The sequence below is a fragment of the Acartia tonsa genome, chromosome 2 (assembly GCF_053477335.1).
Source record: "Acartia tonsa isolate MP-2025a chromosome 2, ASM5347733v1, whole genome shotgun sequence".
Lineage (NCBI taxonomy): Eukaryota > Metazoa > Arthropoda > Copepoda > Calanoida > Acartiidae > Acartia > Acartia tonsa.
Genome location: NC_137261.1, coordinates 24,259,277 through 24,284,388, shown reverse-complemented (window position 1 = coordinate 24,284,388; position 25,112 = coordinate 24,259,277). Strand labels below are relative to the sequence as shown.

The window sequence follows — 25,112 nt, the reverse complement described above, 5'->3', positions numbered from 1 at the left end:
ACTCTAAAATTCCTTAAAAATTGTAAAAGTACAACATTTTGATATTTCAACTTCAACCTTTGTCTTTGTTTTTAGTTGAATATGGGATGGGATAAGCAATTCAAGAAGAAAAACATTTAAATTTAGATATGCTGTTATTTTCTTTCTTGATAGCAATTGAGGTCCTTTACTTTTTTTTCTTAAATCATAAAATTATAGTCAAATTAGCTTTACTTTAAAAAGTCATATCCGAAAAACTAAAGCAAATAAATAAAAAATCTTCTCAATAGATTTTATCTGTAACCTTAATAAGTTTTAATTTTTTTGTTTTCTTGGAAATTTATAAACTTTCCCTGGTAAAATACAAAACTATATGATGTCTCATTTCAAAGTTTCACTTTTTGTCAACAAATTCTGCCAGAAAATTTAAAAGTCAGTTTTTTAAACATTTTCATATCAAATACAACTTTGGAGTTTGTCGAGAATTTAGTTTTAGATATAAACTTTAAACATTTTTGGCCAAGATACATTTTTGATAATAGACAGAGAAGCAAGTTATTTGAAAACTATTATTGACAAATATTAGAATATTGCGTCAATTATACTGTGATTTAGGTATTTTTTTATTAATTTTATGGTCGTTTTTTTTTATTTTAAAGTAAAAAATTTGACTTTGACTTACTTTTAGTCGGAAATTATTAAGGGCTAACTTAATGTATGTTAGACTTAAACATAACATTTAAACACAAAACATTTGTTTATTTACATTTTCATACAACATTGAAAATTGTAATAATCCAACTATAGTGCTCAATCTGTAATAAGATCTTCAGTGCATCGATCTATTAAAGAGAGTCAAGAAAATTGGCGAATCGAGACAATTTTAATATTATTGTTCAAAACTATGAACCACTTTACCTAACTAACAATCTTTGAGCTAAAAGTTTGTACTCCTTTTTTTCACCTATTTACCATTCTACAAAAATTTTAAAGCTATACTAAAGCAATATAAAATCTATCTAACCCTTCAACTCTAATTTCTGTTTTTGTAAAATGCTGTAAGGCGATTATATAGGGATCTTAAATACATTTTTAAAAGCGAAGCTTTTCTATAATTAGGGTCGGTCCGTCTGTCCGTCCGTACGTCTGAGACAGATAGCTTTTTTCGTTAATTTAGGCATATTAGAATTGTCCAATCGATTTCAAACTTTGCATGGTGATTCCTGTAGTAGTTAGGTATGATTTAGAAAGCGTAGCAACTCTATAATTATTACCAAAATGTCCGTACGTTCATTTTAAACATGTTGATTTTTTTACTTTTTTAACAACAAATTTTTATGTGATCTAATCATCGTATTGATCTGATTTTTTGGTATATTGATTCCTAGGACAACAAAGTATAATGTAATAAGCGAAGCAACTCTATAATCAAGTCCTAAACATGTAAGTATGTCCATAAAAATTATCCTGTATCAAGCAGTTTTTTAACAAATTTACTTGCAGTTTTGCTTTGACTCTTATAAATTTATATTATGATAATTAAGTTCTAACACTATACAAGTGTTAATGTCCGTTTGTCCTACCGTTTCAGTGCTTCGCTTTAATGGATGTTGTCATCCTTGTTGAATTGCAAATCGTTGTCTGTCTTGTTCAATTTTGTTTTTATCTTTTAATCTCCATTATGAATGTTATTTTTTATAAAAAATATTTAATAATGCATTTCCTGTTTTGTTCAAATAGAATTGAAAGGAAAGTTTTTAGCAAAGCCAAAAATCTTTTTCCTATTAAAATCTAATTTAAATGTGTGTGTTGTGGAAAACTTTGTTTTCAGTACATATACACATTCACACACACACACTTGCACATCCAAACACAAACACACACACTCACACACATAAATGTTTGTGTATGTTTATTTTAGGCTTGTTTTCTGGGTGTTTTAGCATTCTTCTAGAACAATAATTTGTAGCGAAACAACTCTTTTGTTTTAGTTAGATGGTCGGACAGAAATTAAATGTAGGCGAAAATAGAGTCATGAAGAAGGTGCTTATAATTTTCAAATAAAAAAACTATTTTTGCCATGAATCTTAAGAGATGAGGCAGTAGGAAACAAATTAATGTACATTGTACATCCCCTATAATGAGATGCAAAACTACCACTTTAGTAGATTGATATTATTGGTTGTAAAGTTTGAACACGGCAAGTTTTGATTGAAATTTGTTAACAATGTACCCTACATCCCCTTGACTGACGGACATATGAATTATAAATTTTATCATTATGGTCATTTTGAAATAATTGTCTTTAGAAAAATGAACCTTTATAACTTTATTAGCAACCGAGAAATTGATTTTATTTCCAATTAATGAAACATTGATAATTTTATATAAATGACTAGTGGCTGCGTTCCTATGATCTAGGAGTTTTTTATTCAAAGGAGTAAGGAATATTGGAAAATAGTTTAAAACCAAACCTAGATATATTAATTAAATAAGCCTAAAACCACTCAGGGACTTTTGAGAAGCTTTTTCAAAATGTAGAACTCAATCAGTTCAGTAGTTATTTAAATCTTAAGCTACAAACATAAAAACCTTACTACTTTATATGTAGTCCACAAATTTTGCGAAGTATACATTCATCTAATCAGTGGGATTGTGGAAACACATATTTGAGAATTGTTATTTACAGTCATTAGCAAACTAATGAAGCAGATAATACACCTAAATACATTCTGATAAAAACTATTCTAGCTTTAGGTTTTTATACCATAGCATAAAACCATTCTAGTTCTTGTTTCATTGATTTTTATTGATAATTGGAAGTAATACAGATTGATAATTAATAGATATGGTCAAAAGATGCAAGTCCTGTAATGTACAGCTCATTTTATGAAATTTTCTACCTACAAAGCTGGAAAGTGTCATGTGTGACGTCATAAAAATACATCTAAATCCATCTCTTTTTTAGGTGTTTCCTTTTCCACTTCTTCTCTCATCCCTCCTTTTTAGACTTATTTTTATGACGTCACACATGACACTTTCCAGCGCTTCACTACTAAAGTGAACAAAACCGTAACTGTATGTCGACATTCTAAGGACCCTGAGCCAGCCGACTTTTAATTGGGTCTTAGAATGTCATCCAATAGCGTAGGGAATATTAAGACAGTCAAGTCGCTACAAAAGAGCAGAAAGAAATTTGCTAGACGAAAAATGTCCCTAACACAGGGACTCAGGTCCTAACACAGGTTATTCGTAAAAGAGTTTGCTATTCTTGTGTGATTTCTATTCTAAAGTTTATTATTATTATACACTCTTTAACCTCATTGTGGCTTTCATTAGTTATTTTTTTCTATGTCAACCTTAACTAGTAAAATATAAATAACATTTACATAAGCGAAGCTACTATACAAGTTTGTAATGTGCAATGAGGGACATAAGAGGAGAAGTGGAGAAGAAAATCCCTAAAAGGAGATGGATGTTGGATAATCCCTCATTTGGATGACGTCACATGACTGATTTTTGGGTCACTTTGTCCCACTACTCGATAGACATAAAGTTTTAAGAAGAATTTGTAAACTAAAACACATCCTTGTAAATACTTTGGTACATTCATTTTACGTTATAATTTCAGCTTTCGAAAAAGAGACACAAATTTTTTGTTAGTATATTTGAATAAATGTAACCCCAAAAATCTTTAAAGGTTCTAATTACACTTACTTTATCTACTTAATCTTAAAATTTGAATTAGGGCGAAGAAACAATAAAAGTGGTTGGACAAAAGATTTTATATTCTTCAAAAAGATTTGTTGTAATAGATCTTTTCTTTTTTCTTCCATTATTCCAAACACATTATTTCTATAGAAAATTTCTTAGATGTAATTACATATGACAAACTATAAAATTTGAAAGAAATTTTTCTTTCATGTTTTTTTTGTATTGTCAAGATTTTTTTCTATAAATAATTTTTGTATGTATTATATTCCTGCACTGTAAAAAAATAAGCAACTTGATTGGTAAAAACATTTAAAGAATAGAAATATTTTTTTAGTGCAGTGTTTAAAACTTTTTGTCGTAGCACATAACAAATGCAAGGACACAAACATCCAAAGATATTAAAGTACATTTGTACTTATTCTACTCCATTTTATCTATAACCTAAATCAAACTGTGACATTTTAGAGGCATTGAATTAGTTGGCACATTAACCTAGCAAGCACAACACAATAATACATACAGTTAGGACTTACAGAAAAAGAGCGTTTACTAAAAGTCAATGTTGTCTGTTGTGTATTACTATACCAAATACTCTTGGACACTTTGCTTCTCTTTCGCTAAGCTATAGGGCCATGGCAGCGTTTTACATGATGTAATTTACAAATTATACTAATTAGGAACAAGAATGACTACATACACAAAAGCGATGCGTAAAAAGCCAGACTTCCAAAAAAATTAACCAACGCTTTAGATATTCAAAATTATTTATAGGCCTGAACATTGTGAACAAAACTTACAGAGAGCCTAATATAAAAGAAGTTACATTTTAAAACTAAAATATAAATATTCTTTCTGGTAATGAATATAAGATTGATACGCTGCGCTTTGTAAATTGTATCTAACGGTTACAGAATCACTATTCCAAATTAGGAATTGTTATGGCAATTCTAACGTGGCTAAATTAATCATTCGAGTTATCCGTTACGGAGGAAGTAAGAAAAGACATTAGACCCTAACTGTAGAAAAGTTTCACTTCTAAAACCCTTACAGATCGGAAGAGGGGGGGGGGGGGGCTAAATTAGTTTTTTCAATGACATTTTTTTTGTAGGCAAGATAAAGAGCTGTAACTTCATGACTTTTTAAGTTTAGTAATTATACGTCGGCAAGAGTTGATTTTATAAGGATAACTGGTCTGTGTCGGCCGTGGTATCCGGTCAAAGTTGGTTAGGTAGCACCAAAATTAGAAAAAATCTAAATAAATCTTAATTTCTACATCATGACTTTTGTGTATAAGGTTAAGACCTAAATTTTTTTTGGTGAAGGCTTAGATATCAACGAACATCTGAGAAAAGTGGTGTTATGAACGTTTGACCGCTCCCTAACTGCTTTTATGACTGATTTTTTTGTCCGGCTTCTATTACAGCTAGAGACCTATAATTTTTTGGTAAATCCTTGAGCAATAATGAACTTCCGTGAATGGAAAGGTCGTGACCGTTCGACCATTCCTTGACCGATTTTCTATTTACTACCTGTTCCACTTAAGCTTTAAGTAGTCTTTTATTGTTATCATAAACAGATAAAAATATTAATTGGCGCCGCCAACCGCCGTTTTACCGCCGTAACCGCCGAAAATAGCGGTTTCCGTTATTTTCCGTTTTTCGGCGATGGTCAGAAAAAAGGAATTTTTTTTTATGAAAAATAAAAGTTCGTTCTAAAATCTGGTTTTCCTAGCTTTAAAATTGGCCGCTCATCAGCTGTTTTAATATTTAGCGGCTGGCGGCTAAAAAGCGGCTAAGGAGCGGTCTGGCCGCTATGACTAGAATAAGTAATTTTCTCTAAAAATACACATGAACCACCAGAAAAAAAATTTACGTCTATCTGTAAACAGAAGCCGATCTATTAAGGTGGTAATTGGGGCCCGATCTGTAAGGGATAAGGATCAAAGCTCTGTAGAACACAATAGCATGCTAAAAAAAAAGATTCTTCATAAAATATTTTCATGTTTTGTATTCCTTGTCGACACCTGTAAACTTTGATTATATTCTGTCTCGACACTAGGCTGCGGATTAAACTTGAAAAGATTGAGGTTGGAATTAAAGGACATAAATACTATAGGCCACTGCCGGATTTTCACCTAATCATATTCATTTATTTTTTTAAGACGCATTTTTTGTTTTATAAATCTTAGACTCCTACTTTTTAATTTTATAACCTTTTAAATCTTGGGTTTAGTCAAATTTTACCAACACGTTTTATAAAAAAAAATGTACCTTCATGTTAAACTTTCAAAACCTTGCACGATATGAGAACAATATGCCTACAAATATAGTTAACGTGTTTATCTTTTTGGTAGCGAAGCTACTCTATAATATTGTTTGTCTTTCGATAGATTATATTGATTTTGGATCAAACAGCTGACGATTTAAACGTACAAAATAAGCTCTGTTTCAATGACAAGCCTAGTATTTTATAATATCCTTTAGAAAGTTTATATTACATGTAAATACCTCATACAAACCACATACACGCAATACACACACACACACACACACATTCACATAAATACCTTGTAACAAGAACAAATTGTAACCATTTGTAAGAAAATAAATTTAAACAAAATAACTTACTAAAAGTAACTCCTCTGTTTTGTTTAATTTCCTTAGTTAATTAAGTTTTTATGTCTATCTGTCAGTCTGTCTGTCACTAGTAAGGTTAAAAGTAAAAAAAATATAGTTTAAACAATTAATAATGATTATAAATTAGACAGGTTTCGTGATTTTATATTTTGATTTAAATGTAAAAGGTTTTGTGATCAAAATTAAAATAAACAAAAGTTTAATCTATAATACAAAGTAGCTTGATGTCTGTCCGTCTGTCTGTCTGTCCGTCTGTCCGTCTGTCTGTCCGTCAGTCCGTCTGAAGCTTAAGATCTCAGTAACCGCTAATCCGATTGAGCTCTACTCTTCAGGAAATATACCTACTGGTCCTGTGATGGTTTTAAGCTATTTTCTTTGGGGGTGGGACACCCCCAACCCCCCAAAAAATAAAAAAAAATAAAAAACTTACCCCCCAAAACAAATCATTTACATTTTTTCTAAAATCTCAGTAACCGCTGAACCGATTGGGCTCTACTCTTCAGGGAATATATCTACTGGTCCTCTGGTGGTTCCCCCACCATTTTTTAGACAGTTATTTGAAAATAAATGGCAGCACCAGAAATATTGAATTTTTTTAATTATCTCTTTTGGCAAAGCCCCTAGAGACTAGGGGCGAAGCCGCTAGTGACGATATATAGGAATACCAAAATAAAAAACGTTTTCAATCTAATAAAAGTATTAAACACTTCGCTTAAAAATAAACTTTTTTTTGGTGAACATACTGTTTAAAAAATATCATATTTTTGTGCAAGTTTAGAAAATAAAATTGCCAACATACAACATTATGGTTTTGCAGTTCTAAAATTTTGTTCACTCTCCCATAATTTATGTTAAACTTTAGTGTTGATATTATATCGACATAACATGAGTCAAAGTGTAATTGAAATGTTTCTAAGAGTAATTTAATGTCAATATTTTATGCATTTATGACGGCGTATCGATATAAAGTCAGCTAAAACTATTTATGTAGTTTCGACTAACTAATACAAAGGAATGTCACCAAAATGTTTCCTTATTTAACAGAGGTCACCTCTCTAACAGTTTCAGTTTTCAATAAGCTTTCAGTATACCAATGTTTCTAACTGTTGTTGGACCAAAATTTTAAATATTTTCACAAGATATTTGCATTATATAGTAAACATGAAGCACACATAAACAAATGTAGAGCTTCTCTGAAAAGTTCATTATCCCTATTGCTGGTTCGGGAATCTTAAGTTTTTCAAGTGAGCTTTTTGTTTAGTTTTGGAAGGTTTTAAGCTTTTTTAGTCTTGACATCCTTATAATAAAGTAACAGGATGTTTGTGTGTTTGTGTGTTTGCGTGTTTGTGTGTTTGTGTGTTTGTCTGTACCAAAGGATCTCGCTAACCGCTGAACCGATCGGGTTCTCCTTAACAGGGTAGCTTCTCATAGGTCCCGGGAAGGTTTATAACTATTTTCTTGGGGGGTGGGACACCCCCAACCCCCCCAAAAAATGAAAAATCCCCCCCCCAAAAAAAAAATTTTTAACAAAAATGAAAATGTGGGGGGGACACCCCCCCCCCAAAAAAAAAATTTTTTTTTTACTTTTTCTTTTAAAATCTAAAATAAGAAATTGAATTATTATATTCGACTTTCTCCTCCGCAAGTGCCCCTACAGGCCTCTAGGGGCGTAGCCGCTAGTTTTATATAATGCCATAATAGATTATTAGCTCCTCCAAGTAATCCCATTATCTCAATAATGGTCATATTATTTGATATATTTATTCTTAAAAATGGCACATTCATTGTGTTATGTACATACATATAGCTTTTAAAGGCACAATTTCACAATTTGAAGGATGATTGGCTGCTACAGTTAATAAGAATAAAACATATAAAATTGTCTTCAAAAGATGTTCACAGAATTGTGGAGATTAAATTTGGCAGAAGCCTAACTACCCTTGAAGCTCATACATCAAGGACGTATAAGTCAAATGGATTTTGCACATTGGGTTTCAAAAACTAAGAAACAGGGGTAGTTATTAGAAAAATTGGAGTTATTTCGTCTTGTGATACCATTTTTTACGTGAAAATTTTTAAATTTTAATTATCGAATCCAATATGTTTTAACATTTCTTGACAAGCGCCTTAAGTACGGATTAATGTAACATCCAACAGACATATCTTTGGAAGTATTAATTGACATTTAAAGGAGATACACTTGTTTATTGAAAAAGGCATTCCTACAACTCCTACTTTTGATATCATACACTTGTCAAATGTTCCAATTTTACTATCTTTAGTATGCCACAGTAAGGTTTAAACTCAAACCTAAGATCTACATAATAAAAGCTACTAATTGCACAAATGCCGCGTGTCTTTATATAATCCTTGTGACTGTCCTTGCAGAAATTAGAAAATGGCTTTGACAATTTTGCCTCCATTGACAAAAGTTATTTAAAACTAGAATTGAGATATAGTGGTGAATTGATGATAATTCATCTAAAGCAGCTAGATTCTATTCAACTGGTTTATGTCCCTGTTGTTCTGAAAGGCTTTTGTTAACATACAATTCAAATTATTGTCGTTTGAATTTCTCAAGGCATACAATTAATAATAAATAATTCACAAAATTACCCATTCTGCAGATTCGAATCATATGGGTTAGGATACAGAAAGCCCGACTCAGAAAGCCAGTAATAAACTTTTTGTTTCAAATTTCAGAAATCCCATAAATCTCAAGGCAAATTATTGAGGTTGAAATTTACACTTTAAAAAGGATTTTAAGGGTTGGGGAGGGGGTATATGAGGTAAAGGAAATTGATTTAGAATTGATAAAGATAGTGTACTAAATAATGCCATATCTCCCGGACATACGCCGTCATGCGTCAGGTTGGAAGGGTGACGCAAATTTCAGATCCCAGATTTCGCGATTTGAAAAAAATATCTTTATATTATAGCAAATTAAATAATCTTGCAAGCATCGTTGTTATCTTACAGAGAAAAATAGTAAATCAAATAGCAAAAACTGAGATCTGAAATTTGCGTCACCCTTCCAATATGACGCATGACCGCAACGACCGCGAGACGTGGCATTACTATATCGAGGAAGATGGGGGGGGGGGGGGGGAGGAAAGAGGTAATAAATGTGTCATAAACCCAACTAAGGTCACCGGGCTATATGATAAATAAACTGCAGGGATTTAAGGGGATAAGACAATGGCCTATAAATTAATATACATTCACAATGATGATACATATAATTACCCCTCCTGTAGATTACAATTAGTGCTTTAACCGTTTTAACACTCAACTTACTGATATAACCATTAAAAATTCACTTTGTCCCTCAAAGTTGTTGAGCTAACGAATAAGAAAACATTATTACAAAACTTTAGGTACCAGCATAATAAACAGCCCAATGTCCCCTCTCTCCCTGATAAACTGTTTAAGATGGGGAGGAGTTGTATTATAATTCATAACAAACTCACAAAAAGGAGGGAAATTCTAACTGAAGATTATATTGTTTCTCCAGTGCCACTACTATATAAATAGGAATGGTAAAATATTGCAATTACAAGTGAAATAAGACAAAGTGGTTCTTTGAAAATTTATATAGAATTTGGAAAAAAAATTGCGTTAGCAAGCTATTTTTATAATGGCGAACATATGATTAAGTATTACATTTGTAATACATAGAATAATCCCTCCCGTTTTATAATTCCCAATTTAAGAAATAAACAACAAGGAGGACAATATCTATAAGTAGCAATAATATCCATAAAAAGGCAGAAACATAGCCCAAAAGATAGAAGAAAGAGTGAAGGAAAAGTCAGCAGAATAAAACAAGGATGACAACATCCATAAAAGCAAAGCACTGAAACAGTAGGACAAACAAACATGAACACTTGTATAGTGTCAGAACTGAATAATCACTATATAAATGTATAAGAGTCAGCAAATCTGTAAATAAACTTGTTGAAAAACAGATACAAAAAAAAACTTAATACAGGATAATGGACATACTTACATTTTTAGGACTTGATTATAGAGTTGCATCGCTTATTACATTATACTTTTTTGTCCCAGGAATCAATATATCAAAAATCAGATCAATCCGATGATTAGATCACATAAAACTTTGTTGTTAAAAAGTAAAAAAATCAACATGTTTAAAATGGACTTACGGACATTTTGGTAATGATTATAGAGTTGCTACGCTTTCTAAATCGTACCTAACTACTAAAGGAATCACCATGCAAAATTTGAAATCGATAGGACAATTCCAACATTCCTAAATTAACAAAAAAAAGCTATCCGTTACGGACGGATGTACGGACGGACCGACCCTAATTATAGAAAGGCTTCGCTTTTAAAAATACGAAACACAGCATAACATATAGACTGACGGATATAGTGAGTTGAAACGAAGCTCTGTAATATTATGAGCGGTGAAAATTTTTCTTTGTTCATTTCCTGTGAAAATTTGGTTTATTTCAGAGCAATACAAACTGACCGACAAATTGAAAACTTTTTTGGAGTAGATTTGCAATGGATGCTCATCTCGGTAAAGATAATATTCAGTCAAAAATTAGCCGTCTATCATGAATAGCAGTAAAGAAATTTCCCCATACTGTTTCAATGGACAAAAAGACAGACAGACGAATGGAAAGATGGAAGGAGATTCTGTAACAGAAAGCAGCTTCGCTATTAAAACAAAGCCTTCATTTCATCTATTATTATCTTTTAACCATGCATAATATTAATATTACAGCTTTTACAACGTTATTTATCAATTAGTAACTTCTGTAACATAGAGCAGCTTTCCTATTAAATCAATGCCTTTATTTCATATTTTATAATCTTTAAACCATGCATAACATTAAAGGGAGTGTGAATGTAAAAATTTCTCATCTGATTATCAAATCTTAACATTTACTAAGCACATTTCACTACACTGATCAACCAAAAATGTCCTATTCACAAAAATATCCAGAAATAATGCCTTGATTTTATGGTATTTTGAGAGGGAAAAAGGAAAAAACAGGGAAAATCTGAACGTTTTTGTTTCTTATAATGTTTGTAGGGATATCTAACTTGTCATATATAGTTGAAACAATTTATTTACTGTTAAGGATTTATTTTATGCTATAAAATTGCCAATTCGTTTTTTTATAACGTAGTAATTAGACATATTTTAAATTCGTATTATTGACAAAAAAATACCTCACTGTCAACAAAGGGTTGAATCTCATAGGTTATATAAAATAATAATATCCTTTTTAATTGTGTTGAACAATAAATAACCCACTTTGGAGAATTAGTTTACACTTTTATCAGACTGTTTATAAAGAAATATTGCGTCTTTATTATTTACAAATTTGTAATTAAAGGTGGGCGAGAGATGGGCCATTTAAAGTTAATTGGATACTAATAAAAACCTGTTTCTGGCTTTGTTATTGTATTTCGTTTTCAATAAAAAAATATTGCTTATTTTATCAATTTCTAAGTAACTATACATTGGATTAAAGCAAGGATTATGTTATAAGTCAGCTTAACTGTTAAGAAAAATCTAGAACTATGTGAAAAAGTTTAATTTTAGCTATAATGGGAGAAAAAAGCAATTTAATGCACATTTTATATAATACGGAAAATTTCTTCCTTTCCCCGTACCTTATAAAAATCGTCGGAAAAAGCCGTTTTTTAAGCAAACAAAAGCGCGTTTTGCTCTATCTGTGAGATATTATGAATGAGATAATGTTAAGATTTGATATTAAGATGAGAAAAATTTACGTTCACAGTCCCTTTAATACAGGAATAAGGTATAACCAACAAGGTAATTAAATCTAAAATAATATTTGGGGGGCAAATGGAGAGGTCGTCAATTTTACGATGTGTTGCCCCCCAACGACAGCTGAAAAACACGTATAAGTTTCGTGATTTTTTTCCGAATTAATTTCGTTATTGGTATGAGCTGCATTAATATTGCAGTTTCTACAACAACTGATTTATTAGCGAAGCCACTCTGTAATAAGTCTTTAATAATAAGCAAATTTACTCTATGATCGTTACATTTATAGCAACAGTTTTTAAGTGATAAAATAACATTATTTATATGATTATTAGAATACTGATTCCTACCGTTTCAGAGTTTCGCTTTTATGGATGTTGTCATTCTTGTTTTATTTATAGATGTATTAAAACATTTCAGATACTAGCTTAGAAGTTGGAAATATTTTTCTCTTCCTAAAATGCTAGTTTTATGTAGTGGAGAAAATGGATACAATATTGCTAGCTTGCTGATACCCTTGAGGCCTCTAGGAGCACTTGCATTATGGAGTAGGGTTTTTTAACGGGCGGATTCTTTAGAGAGGGTGGTACCCTCCCCTTAAATTGTAATAAACCTATGAGAAGCTTCACTATAAAAGAGAACCATAGTTAGCGAGATCCTTCACTTCACACACCATGCAAAGCCACTCATTAATTAAAAATTTTTATTCTTTGATTTTCTTGGCTGCTATGCAAGAGCTACGAATGGAATTTTTTTTTTGTAGAGATTTTCTATACCAATTGGCATCCAACATTTAATTTACTTTATCATTAAAGCCTTCCCTTTTTATGTAATGCATTCAAATTAATCAAAATTAAAATAGTGGACACAAGGATCTTAAGGGATAATATAATGGTCAATAAATTGAAGGAATCCCCAAAATACGAGAAAAGTTAGTTAGCGCATCATATTATAGACAGCTTTCCGCTGATATTAAAGAGAAATATCATAAGATTAAAACCAAATTTGTTATTCCCGAGGGGCCAAAGGTCTCGGCTAACAAAACTTGTATTTATTCTATGATTTTAAAAACGAAGCTTTTCTATAATAAGCGTCGGTCCGTCCATCCGTTACGTTTACCTCTTTTCGTTAAATTAGACATATTAGAATTGTCTTCATATTAAACTTTATATGATGATTCCTATAACTGTTAGGTATGATCTGGTAGCAAATCTATAATTATTACCAGAAAGTCCGCATGTCTATAAAATATGCTGATTTTTTGACAAAAACATCTTATTTATATACATTTAATATTTTGAATAATGAATCCTAGTACAATATTATGAGCAATGCGTCTCTATAATCAAATTCTAATAATGAAAGAAAGTGATTTTACTGTACCCTGTATTTACACCATTTTGCAACAATTTTCTGTACAATTTTTTGGGGCTTATGAATTATTGCGTTGCTTAATAAGTGCTGACACTCTACAGGAGTTATTGTTCGTTTGTCCTTCCTTCTGATTTTAGAAAATTACTTTTATGGATGTTGTCATCCTTGTTTAATCTGTAAGTTAAAGGTGTGAAAAGGATTTATGGAAGCCAAGTGTCACTAATTAGTAGTACTTTCCACTTAATAAAAGGAAAGAGTTCGAGAGGAGGGGGGGTTTATTAAACAAGGTCAAAATAGTCCAAAATGTACTATAAATAAAATAAGAATTAGATGTAGAATTAGAGACGGAGAAAGAAGACATTTTCACCAATGGCATCAAGTAGAACTAAAGAATCCATTTAAGAGGTAGAAAGGAGAAAAGAAAGGAATGAGGTCATTATGAGGGATGCTACTCATGAAATATGTTAATTTTTTATGTTAAACAAGTTGTATATGTGCACTTTTGTTTGATTTATAGTTTTTGATATGCAATTTACAAATTATGAATTTTGATTGATCTTAAGTAATAAACTACAGCAAGAAAGAAAGACAAAGTGTATGAGGGAAGAAGGGACTTATAGAGATACTACATATCTAAAAAACGATAGCGAGTAATGGATATCTGAAAATACGCATTGACGCCAAAGAGTACAAATGTTACGCCAATTGTGATCACAACTCTCACGTTTATATAAAAATGCAACATATAATAATAGCTATTAAAACAATTTTCAAGCATAACTTTTATCTTTTTAGGATAACAATTAAATAAGAAAAATATTTTTACCATATGAAATTCGTGATCAAACACCTAATTGAAAAAAAATGCAAGACATAGCTCTTATTTTAAGAAAGACTAGGGGCAACGAACGCCCCCAAGAAGCCTCTAAGTGTTCTTAAGGTGGGAGGGGGATAAGTCAACCGCCCTTCTACTTTTTAATTTGAGTTTTAATAAGAAATATTCAGAAAAAAAATTTTGTGGGGGATTTTAAATTGGGAGGGTGGAGATACGCTCTCCCAAAATAGTTAAAAACCTTCCCTGTACCTAAAAAAAAGCTTAATTGCAAAGGAAAACCAAACAGATGTTATTTTCAAAAAAATTTTATAAAACAAAAATTGGCGCATTTGTATGAACACCAGAATTATAGGTTTGAAAGGGGAAGGAAAAAAAGAGAGGGGGAAGAGAGGGGGTAAACTAGTTTGAAGATATCTGAGAATAGTTATGATCGCCATCTTCCACTATCTAAAAAACATATACTGGTGGGGGGGGGGGGGGACAAATTTAGAAATGTGATACTTCCTATTTCTTTGAAGATTGTGTGATGAACGGGAATGAGGGAATGAGGGGGGGGGGGAGACATTAGGAAAGGATTATGGTTGAATTTGTTCCACTGGCAAGAGTTTTTGGTTTTTTGATAACCCGTTCTACCCCATCCCTTATCCTCTACCCCACTTTCGCTTTCATTACAAAATTCTTCCATCCAAACTTAACAACGCTACTCAATAATATAGCTCACCAAATTTATACATAAGCTGACGTTAAAATGGGAAATACGTATCATTCATTATGAAAATAATATATCCAAGTGCGTCTGTCGATAAAAAGAGAAAGACGCAATCGCTCATTTAGCTCTTTATTTTTAATTTTTAAGTTTAAAAATATCGTTTTCGGCTATTCCTTGGCCAATTTAGGCTTTTAATTATATCCTGGCCGAGACAAATTTAGATCCGTTGACTAATCAAAAATCGGTTCAGTTAGAGGGATACCCAATGTCTCATTTTATTGCTGCCCAAAGTCTTATAACTACGTTGCAATTATATACAAAACCATAAATTGAGTTTAACAAAAGGAGTATACTACACATTTAAATCACGCCCCCACCGCGTGGTTTAGCTTGGCATTATTTTGTTAACAACCAGGATTATAAGGAATGGATAAATTCTCATAAGGAGGGTGGGGTAAATATCCCTTATGCTTTAGTTTTATAATAAATTGACTATTTTAGTATTTTTTTTATTAACATTTTTAATTACTTTAATTTATTTTTTTAACACTCAACATATTTTTTATAAAATATTTGTATTTTTTTGGCACAAAACAACATAACACATTTTGTACAAATTCTATCTATAATGCTTATGAGCGCTATTCCGGGTGTTCAACCCCAATAATTAGCCTTGAGACCTTCAAAATGAGGTGTGAAATTTAAAATCCCCTATTGCTGGGTAACTCAGGCCCGGGGTATCTGATACCTCGTCCGAATCATATGTTGTATATATCTCTAAATATCATAAAACAATAGGGACCAGAATAATCTAAAGTCTATAGTACCTGCCTTCTTGTATGCATTAACATAATGACCCAAAAAAAACAGTACTACAAAATGACAAAATGATCTGATATGATAAGACAACTAAATTTATACATGATATATTATATAACCTTAAATGTTATTGTTTACTTGCATTACATAAGCAACTCTAAATATTTGGTCTACAGTAGATATAGAACTATTTCATTGTAGAATTTAACCTCTTTTATTGGAGCGGGAAAATTATTCTGAATACACAAATATATTATATAATATCAGGATGGATGTTCAAATAAATAAATGTTTTAGCAGTTATTTATCGCATCGTATTACAGGCAACTTTCCGCGGATATTAAAATGAAAAGTTAAAAGTTGTTAATCTTATGAGTTTTATATTAATATTCGAAGGAAATTGGCTGTAATATGATGCTGTACATTATTTTTCCATATGACTGAAAACCCGTTCTAATCCAGCAAATATTAATCGGTTTTAAAGCCATACTGGAAAAGCTAGGTATGTGATTGATTGATTTATTTAGACATTTTACTCAAACTTTAGGTCAAACTTATTTTATTAAAAGCTAAACTAATGTGAATTATATATCTCATAGATTCGATATTTCAATTGTGTTTTATCTATCCCTCTTTGTAACAATATTGTTTGTGGGTTAGCATCCAGGGTTTCACTTAATGGGGGGTTGGAAAATAACATTAAAATAATCTTTTTTAAAGAATCAGGGCCCAAAAAAATCCTTTTTTTAGAGTGATGTCATATTTTTTTCAATACATAATCCTATTAAGAGCCCTTTTTAAGATAAAATACTTATAAATCTGTGTTATTAAGATTTGGACAATGAGGAGAATGAATATGATGCATATGTATTTTATCAACTACTTGAGGAACAAACAACTCCTGCTCATACTCTGGTCGAGGATATCAAGGTTACTCCTGATATTGCAAAGGTGGGTCATCATCATTTATTGGTATAATTTGACTAATTGGGAGACAAACTACTCCTGCTCATAACCTTGAAGATGATACCAAGGTTAAGATATCATACAATGGTTAAGGGTTTCTAGGTTAACCCTAATATTTTGATGAGAGGTTCACTTTCAATTTTAGTTTAGAAAGGAAAAATTTACTTTTTCAATAAGAAATAATTTTTTCCAGGGGAGATTTTTCTTGGTAGGGTGAAGATGTAAACCTTCCCTGGGCCTATAAGAAGCTTCAATGTAAAGGAGCACTATGTTGGTTCAGCAGTAAACGAGATCTTAAGATACACACAGACAGACAAACATACTGGTACTCTTATATAAGAATGTATTCTAGGTGATAACCCGACTGTGGAAGGACAGTGGAATCCAAGCAGCCTTTCTCAGAGCCAACGAATATAATCTTTCAGATTGTGCAAAGTAAGTTTATAATTGTTTTAAAAAATGTAATGTTATGACAGATGCGCAACATATATAGCAAAAAAGGGAATGTGCCTTGTCCAAAAACAGAATAAACTAATATCATTCAAAATTAGGACTACCAGACAAATGTATTGCAATCAAAGTGTTGGTTTCTGAAGATACATAAAAAAAGACCTCCTGGTGTATTCGATCCTCTAAAAATTTTCCAAGTTATGATTTTCTTTTTTGTTTGACACCTATTAACCAGAGATGATGTTTCTATGTTTGTTTTAAATTTTCCTTTCTGTTTTTCTATTCCTTTCTATTTCATTGTCTTCTTTTTTCTGAAGTATCCCACTAATTTTTGTTTCTTTAACTTTCATTTTCTTTTTGTTGTATCCATCTATCTGTACAAAGTTTCAATTACCTACCATTCCCTCCCAATTCTTTCTTGCTTCAGCAACAACAAATTAAAGAAATTTCCTGTAATTGTGAATTGAAAAATCTCCCTCCCCCTCCATCTTTCATAAATTTGAACGAGCATGTTAAGTCAACGGATGGTATGTAGAAGTTAAGAATGAAATGTACATATAATAATAAATGAAATATTACTTCTTAAACTTGTTCTTTGGAAGACTACATGCATGAATGCCACAGTTAAATATATGTGGATGTTAAAACATGTAGTCTGTTTATTGAAGTTTTGTGACTTTTAACATTTACAAAAGTTGTTTCTAGAGAGAAATTAAATTGTATTCTGCTCCTCAAATAAATCCTCACAGCCTCAGAGATATGTTACAATCCTAAAAAAAAATATCTACACTACCTTTGCTGGGCTGTTAAGAACTTACCTAAACTAACCTAAAACAACACAAAGTAAAAACTTAGTGGTTAAAATGGTGATTGTGGGTGCTTTTAAAATTTTTAATTTTTGCCTTCATTCCTTTTTCACTGTGATGAATGTACATACATAATTGTAAAATATGCATTGCAGTGCAGTTTTCTATAAAAGGGCACACAAAACAGGGAAGGGTGTGTGTGGAATACAAAAATAAGAACAAAGCTACTCTATAGTATTATATAAAAGTGCACACAAAATAGGGAAGAGTGTATGTGGAATACAAAATGAGAACAAAGCAGCTCTTTAATTTTCTATATTTTTAGAATTATAACAATTAATATTTTCAGGTATTTCTTGGACAACGTATTCCGGCTGGGCCAAAGTTCTTACATCCCTAGCACAGACGACATTCTGCACAGTAGGGTCAGAACTTCTGGCATTGTAGAAGTCAGGTTCAATATCAAGGTAAAGAAATATTCCTTGTTTGAAAGGTAAAGAAACAATAGGGTATATCATTCAAGTAAGTTCAATGCAGCGACAAATTTGATGCCTGGGTTGGATTCAAGTTACTTATTTGTATGGGAAAATATTTAGTTTTATTATGCAACTAAAAGTGAGGTCTAAATTATATCAAGTGTGTGTAATACAATTGTGACCAAATTAAGTAAATCTGAAAAACATCACTTTCAGAAAAATAATTGTTTAGGACAATGGATTTATTATTACTATGGCACTCACCTTCTAATGTATGAACAAACTGACCAGTAAACGACAGCAGAAACCTAAATTGGAGACAATATCCATTTCATAATATTCTCGTATATTCTACATCAATTTTTAGGACATGGTGTTCCGGATTCATGATGTCGGGGGGCAACGATCAGATAGAAGGAAGTGGCTGTATCTCTTTGATTGTGTACATGCAGTAAGTATATTTCAAATATGAAGAAGTTCTAAAATGCTTAAGGTTTTAGATCTGGCAATAGATTCACATACAGTCTAACATGATTTCTTTTAAAATACCTTTTGGGCACTGACATCCTACCCCTTTTCTAATGCTATTATAAAAAGCCCCATAAAGGTCCCAGGAAGGTGTTAGGCTATTGGCTTCAGGCTATTTTTACCCCTTTGGAATGCAAAGCACAAAGATGATAGGGGCACAGCCGCTAGTTATTTAAACAAATGAAATAAAGAGGTTTATTATGCCAAACCCAAGCAAGGTTGTTGTGGCGTAACCATCAGAGACTAAAAACTGCGGGGCAATGAGAGAGTTCAATAAGTTAATTCTTGTGAAAGTGACCATGTTATTAAACATGTGTTTTAATAGCTTACGACATTTAGCCGACATAAACTATTAAAAGTGAATATTACACTGTTTAAGGATATTCTAATAATGACACTTAGCAATAAAAATAAGGTGATTTTATACCAAGTTGAGATTTTTAGGGTATATAGTATACTGTTTTTAGCCATTTGGTTGGATTTAAGCAATTTATATCCCTTCTGAACGCTAAAAGAAGTATAACTATAACCCCTAGGTGCTAGAGGCGCAGTTGCTAGTATTTGATAAAAGAATATACAGGGTGTCCCTCGGAAACTGTTTTTTAAAACGCTTATCACTCCCCTAACATTTGAGCTACTTAGTAAAATAAAAAGTATTTGGCAGCCTACTACTGACCAATTAATAATATGGTGATAAAAGAATAATCCACAAGAAAAATATGCCTTAGTTAACTTTTAAAGCAGCTGGTGGTCAAATGGTGGATTACAAAGACTTACTCCAGACATTAAAAGAACTGGCATTGTAGTCTAATAAAAAATCTGGTATATTTCAGGTTCTTGTTTGCATTTGAAGCGAGCTCACGTGAAAAATTTAAAAAGATCAATATTATGCCTATTTTTACATATTGTTCCCTTTTATTACACTTCAGATTCTTGAATAATGGTAATTTCTGTTTTGCCATGTCAAGCCAGTCCTATTGATGTGCTTAGAAAGTCTGAGCGACCAGCCGTTTGGACCCTAACTAATCCTAAAGTTCACAAAGCAAATACGGTTAGTCTAAATTTAATAAAACAAACCTCTTATGTAATACCTCGTAGATTTTTTCCTGTTTATTTTGTGGATTTTTCATTATTATCCCATAAAATGGTCAGTAGTAGGCTGCCAAATACTTACTAAGATATTAAGGGAGAAATAAGCGTTTCAAAAAAAACAGTTTCCGACTGACACCCTGTATTTGTTCTCTGATATTCTTCTAAAAATGTCACAATATCTTTACTTTACAATTTTATCATAAGTATTTTCTCATAAGATTTAGCTTTTACATCACGTTGTAAAGATAAAAGGCGTAATAAAGGACTTTAAGTGGGTCTATTTTCAATACAATTATTTGTATCATACTTCTATTTTTACAGGATTTATAAAATAAAATAATCTTTAATATTCTGGAAATTGTTGACTTAAAAAGTTAGATTAGAAAAAGGGACGAATGAACGGTTGCCTAAAATTCTAAAGTTTGCTAAAGAATTCGAAACACCCAGCCTTTATCACCAGCCGAATTTACAGCTTGCAGCTAGATTGTTGCTCTAAACTTAAAGTTTTAAAATCCGGCTGGTTGGTAAAATAGGTGGCTTAAACGGCTGCAGCTACTGCTTTAAGTATTCCGTGTATTTTAGGTCATATTCTGTGTGAGCTTGACAGAGTATGCACAAAAAGCAGCCCCAGCTGAAGTTAACAAAATGCACGAAGCTATCAAGGTAAATAAAATACGAGATTTATTGGCAAGCTATGCCTGAAGATGCTTTAGATCATTAGGAGAAAATTATATGATGTGTATTTTTACTAGCAGCTTATCTATAAATATAGTGGCAAGTACCCCCTCCACTATGGTAGAAACAGTAGTAAAATACCTGAAAAGGTCCAGTGGTTAGCAAGATAAACAGATAGACGACAAACATAATTTTATTTTGTAGATACATTTTTTTTTCTTTGCACATGTTACATAATGTGAATTATTTTATTTTGAACAAGAATGACAAAATTCACTTCAGTACAGAACACCAAAACAAAACCCTAAACTTCTGGTTAGGAAAGTAGTATAAATGCTTGAATAAGTCTTACTTTGCATGGTTAGAGCTTCGCAGGGCTAGAAATGGAGCAATGTTTACAAGTTAAGGATTTAATTTGTATTGATATCAAAAAGGAATTCACTTTTCCAAATTTATATATTGATTAGTTGTTCAAATACAAAATTATCATAAAATAATCTTAGTATATTTAAAAGACAAGATAAATCATGTATTAAATTATAGAAAAGCTATGCTATTGTAAATCATTAAAAAGCATCAATTTTTCTTGAGCAGGATATTTATATGGAACAATACATACACTTTTTTGCAATTTCCATTTTTCATATAAATGCATATTTCTCACAAAAGTTTTTAGTTTCTAGTATACAAAATAGGAAATTTAGACAACTTTTTTTAGATTTATGAATAATATGTGGTTTTTTTATGGAAAATAGTAATGCTTAATCTAACCCACTTACCATTGACAGAATTTTCCATTAATATTTTATTTTCTTCATAGGTTTGGTGAGTTTTACATCAGACAAAATATTTCGCACTTTTCAACAAATTATACCTCAGAAACCGATGTTTTAAATATCAACACAAAATTGCATAACTGGCTGAAAACTTTTAAATATTTTTTTTATACAGAACTCCCTAAGCCAATGAAGAAACTAAGATATTCATTATTTATTTCTGATAATGTTATGTGGGTTAAATTAAGCAATACTTTTATGCATAATGAGAATTAAATGAATGCCAAAACAATTATTCTACACCAAACATATTTCCACACTCATAAAAATATTAAATTTGATCAAATATGTTCATTTCACTCATATTATTGAAACCATCTTTTTTATAAAGTACGATGAAATTGTATATTTAATACAAACATTCAGCAAAAAGGGAAAATATATTGTAATTTTTTTTATAAAGGTGATAGATAGTCCAAACTCCTGCCAAATAATATTTCTTATTTAATATCAGATATTAAATTACAACGGTGGCAACCCCCAACTCTTCTTCCAATTAAGCCCTTAGATGCTAGTGAGAAACCAATAATTTTAAAAAGAATTTTAACACTTTTTTAGAATATTTGTTCTTTTCCTAATTGGGAGAGACAATAAAAGTTTAGCCTGAAATTGGATTAAGAAATATTATTTGTCAATTGTCTGGCTTTAACAAAATTTACCATAATATCTTTTTATTTTTCTCTCTCACTCTCTCTTTCTTTTTTATATTTTTCTTGTTCTCCCTCTTTTTTGATTAGCTTTTCATTTTTAGTTGTGTTGACATTAGGCTTGGTTCAATTTATATTTTCAAGCTTTGGGGAAAAACTTTTGTTGAACCTGTAGTCATTATGCTGACTTACAATTGCAATAGTTATTGTCGAGTTTATGCAGTTATTCAAATAAGAATTATAGACAATAGGTCATTACGTTAATATGAAAACAGCTACAAAGTAACCTTTCAATTATTGACTATTTAAACGATAGCTTTAGCGTTGATAGAAACAAACCTTCCTTTCGTCTCTGGGAGGTGTCGGGTTTGGCTATGTTTGGCTAACACAAGAAATGGAAAAAAAGTTCAACATTAAACAGGCGCATTTCCGTCCATAGTTAAGACTTTTAGACTAAGGTCGTGCAATCGAAGAATTTGTTGTCTGTTATATGTTAATTAACCTTTTATACTTGGTATATCGTTACTGATGGGTAAAAAGTACTTGACTTAAAGTATATAAGATTATTATATAGTAAAAGAGTTTAAATTTTTTGTAAAAATATTTGTGAGTAGCCTAGTTTTAGTATTGCATGTTGTCAAGGCCTGGCTTTACAAGGTTTAATAAACAGAGGCGTGCACAAAGGGATATAAGGATTACAACTGGGTTGTATGTAAAGACCAGAAGAAATAAGGCGTGTGTATTCAATCTCCATCTAATTAAGCAATTTGATTTTATCCCATCAAAGAATTTAGGTTGCTAAAATCCTCAAGACCTCCCCCTTATTTTTATAAACAAGTTTAATCTGACCTAGCCTGGCCCAAAGAAAACTGAAACACACGAAAAACACACCGATGTTCTTCCCACCTCTTATTTTCAATTCATTTCAAAATAAGGAGGGTAGGTCTTTGTATTCTCGAATAAGTACCTTGAATGAAAGTTTTTAAGAAGGTGAAAAAAATCAAGAGAATACAAATTTTACTGTGCTTCCTATCATAAAATGTCAGTGAACGCCCCTGTTTAATAATACCACTAAAATTACGCAATGTTTTATTTACACAGTGAAATAGACTTGCATTTTGAAAAAGAATTAAGTCTCTTGTTCATGGTTGGCTCTTTAATTGTAATGTTAGTAGTTAGGCTTATAGACAATCCTATATAGATTTGATGATAATATAACATCAAATACCTTTGAGATAATCCTTTAATATTCAATCTCATCCGTATAATATTAATCTAAAAAAAAATAAAACGAAGAAAATAGGATTTAATTTTTCTTAATAATTTTTTTTTTGTGTGTCTGTCTGTTGGTCTGTTCCTTAAAATTAAAATCTATCTAGCTACTGAACTGAACCAATTAAAGTGTGTTTTCAGTTTCTATAGTTCTATGATGGTTTAGAGCTGTGTACCTTTGATTATGACACACTTCTTTTTTGGACAAATATATGAAAATATTACCCCTTTACCTATCTACCTCCTTTGACCGCTTTGATTTTTACCTTTTTCCTCACAGTACCTTTTAAGCACCGAAAACCATCCCCTTATTGTTTTAAAGAATTGAATTTAATAGTACTAATTTGTTTTAGTTATTCCACATGATAGCAAACAGTAGAGTATTTTTTGACGCCAGCATAATACTTTTTCTCAACAAAACTGATCTTTTTGCTGAAATGTGCAAAAGGTAGGAAGTTATTGTAGTAGAATAGCTGCTATTCGATTCCTAGAGTCTGTCTGTCCGTCTGTCCAGTTTAAAGTTGAGATTTACTCTGATGCTAATTGAACATTACGCTCAGATTTCTGACTTTCTGGTGCCAGGTAGGAATGGATATTTGACTGTAAATAATACTGAGCTGGATCTTTAAATCGTTTTAGTAGTGCGCAAGATCGGGGTGATCCAGATCATCCCGATTTGGTTCGCCCATGCCATTTTGATTTAAAGATTGATATCTAATAATATCAAGGTGCGCCGATCTGGATCGGCCCGATTTGACGCACCAATAACTGATTTAAAGATCCAGCTCTGCTCCACAAAAGTTGTAACATTATAATCGTTACTAAAACACTTAAATACAATTTTGCTCGTGGTGTACAAAAAAGAAGTGTTTAATAAGTTTATCTATTGGTAATTATTATTGGTAGTTATACATTAGTTAATCTCTGAATAGTTAAATTTTTCGTTTTTAAATATTTTGCCTCGAAGACGACTTTTATATAAATCTTAATTTTTATAGTTATTAAACAAAAATAATATAATAACATACTCTAATTTTTTAAAAAGTTGGTATTGCCCTGTAATTGTATCATAGTTTACTTTTGATTCTCTGCTTTTAGAGAAGCTTTGATTTGGTCCTAACAATAAAATAACAAAAAAAATTGCATAATAACAGAAATCATGTCTATCTCATGCTTAAGTGTTTTAAAGTTGTCAATTTTAAGTTAAATAATTTGATTATCTAAATATTTAGAATACCTCTACGAACAGCTTTCCCCCACTACAATGGTAAAAGGAACTTTGATGAATCTATACAATATCTGAAGAATAAATTCAAGGAACAACGAAAACATGGACCGGTAATATTCTTGTTAGCAAGGCTACTCTACAAGTGCAAATCCTTAGGTTATATGGTTTGTCAGTTTGTAATTCTTTTGGTATGATTTGAATAACTTAACCACGTTCATTTCTTTAATTATATTAAAAATTAACAGGATCTGTGGTTGTCTGTCTGTCACGAAGGCTGAACCGATATGGTTTTCCTTTAAA

At 31.3% G+C, this 25,112-nt stretch overlaps 1 protein-coding gene across 1 annotated transcript in view; it reads left to right on the top strand.

Annotated features, from left to right (window-relative positions):
* Positions 1-25,112, top strand: part of LOC145312479 (guanine nucleotide-binding protein G(i) subunit alpha-3-like) — a 47,332-nt gene that overhangs the window by 20,312 nt on the left and 1,908 nt on the right. The window contains exons 5-11 of the mRNA XM_080151737.1: positions 16,669-16,787; positions 17,155-17,237; positions 18,408-18,525; positions 18,902-18,985; positions 20,737-20,817; positions 23,938-24,032; positions 24,817-24,922. Coding sequence (XP_080007863.1) covers positions 16,669-16,787; positions 17,155-17,237; positions 18,408-18,525; positions 18,902-18,985; positions 20,737-20,817; positions 23,938-24,032; positions 24,817-24,922 — 686 coding nt within the window. The remainder of the gene's footprint in view (positions 1-16,668; positions 16,788-17,154; positions 17,238-18,407; positions 18,526-18,901; positions 18,986-20,736; positions 20,818-23,937; positions 24,033-24,816; positions 24,923-25,112) is intronic.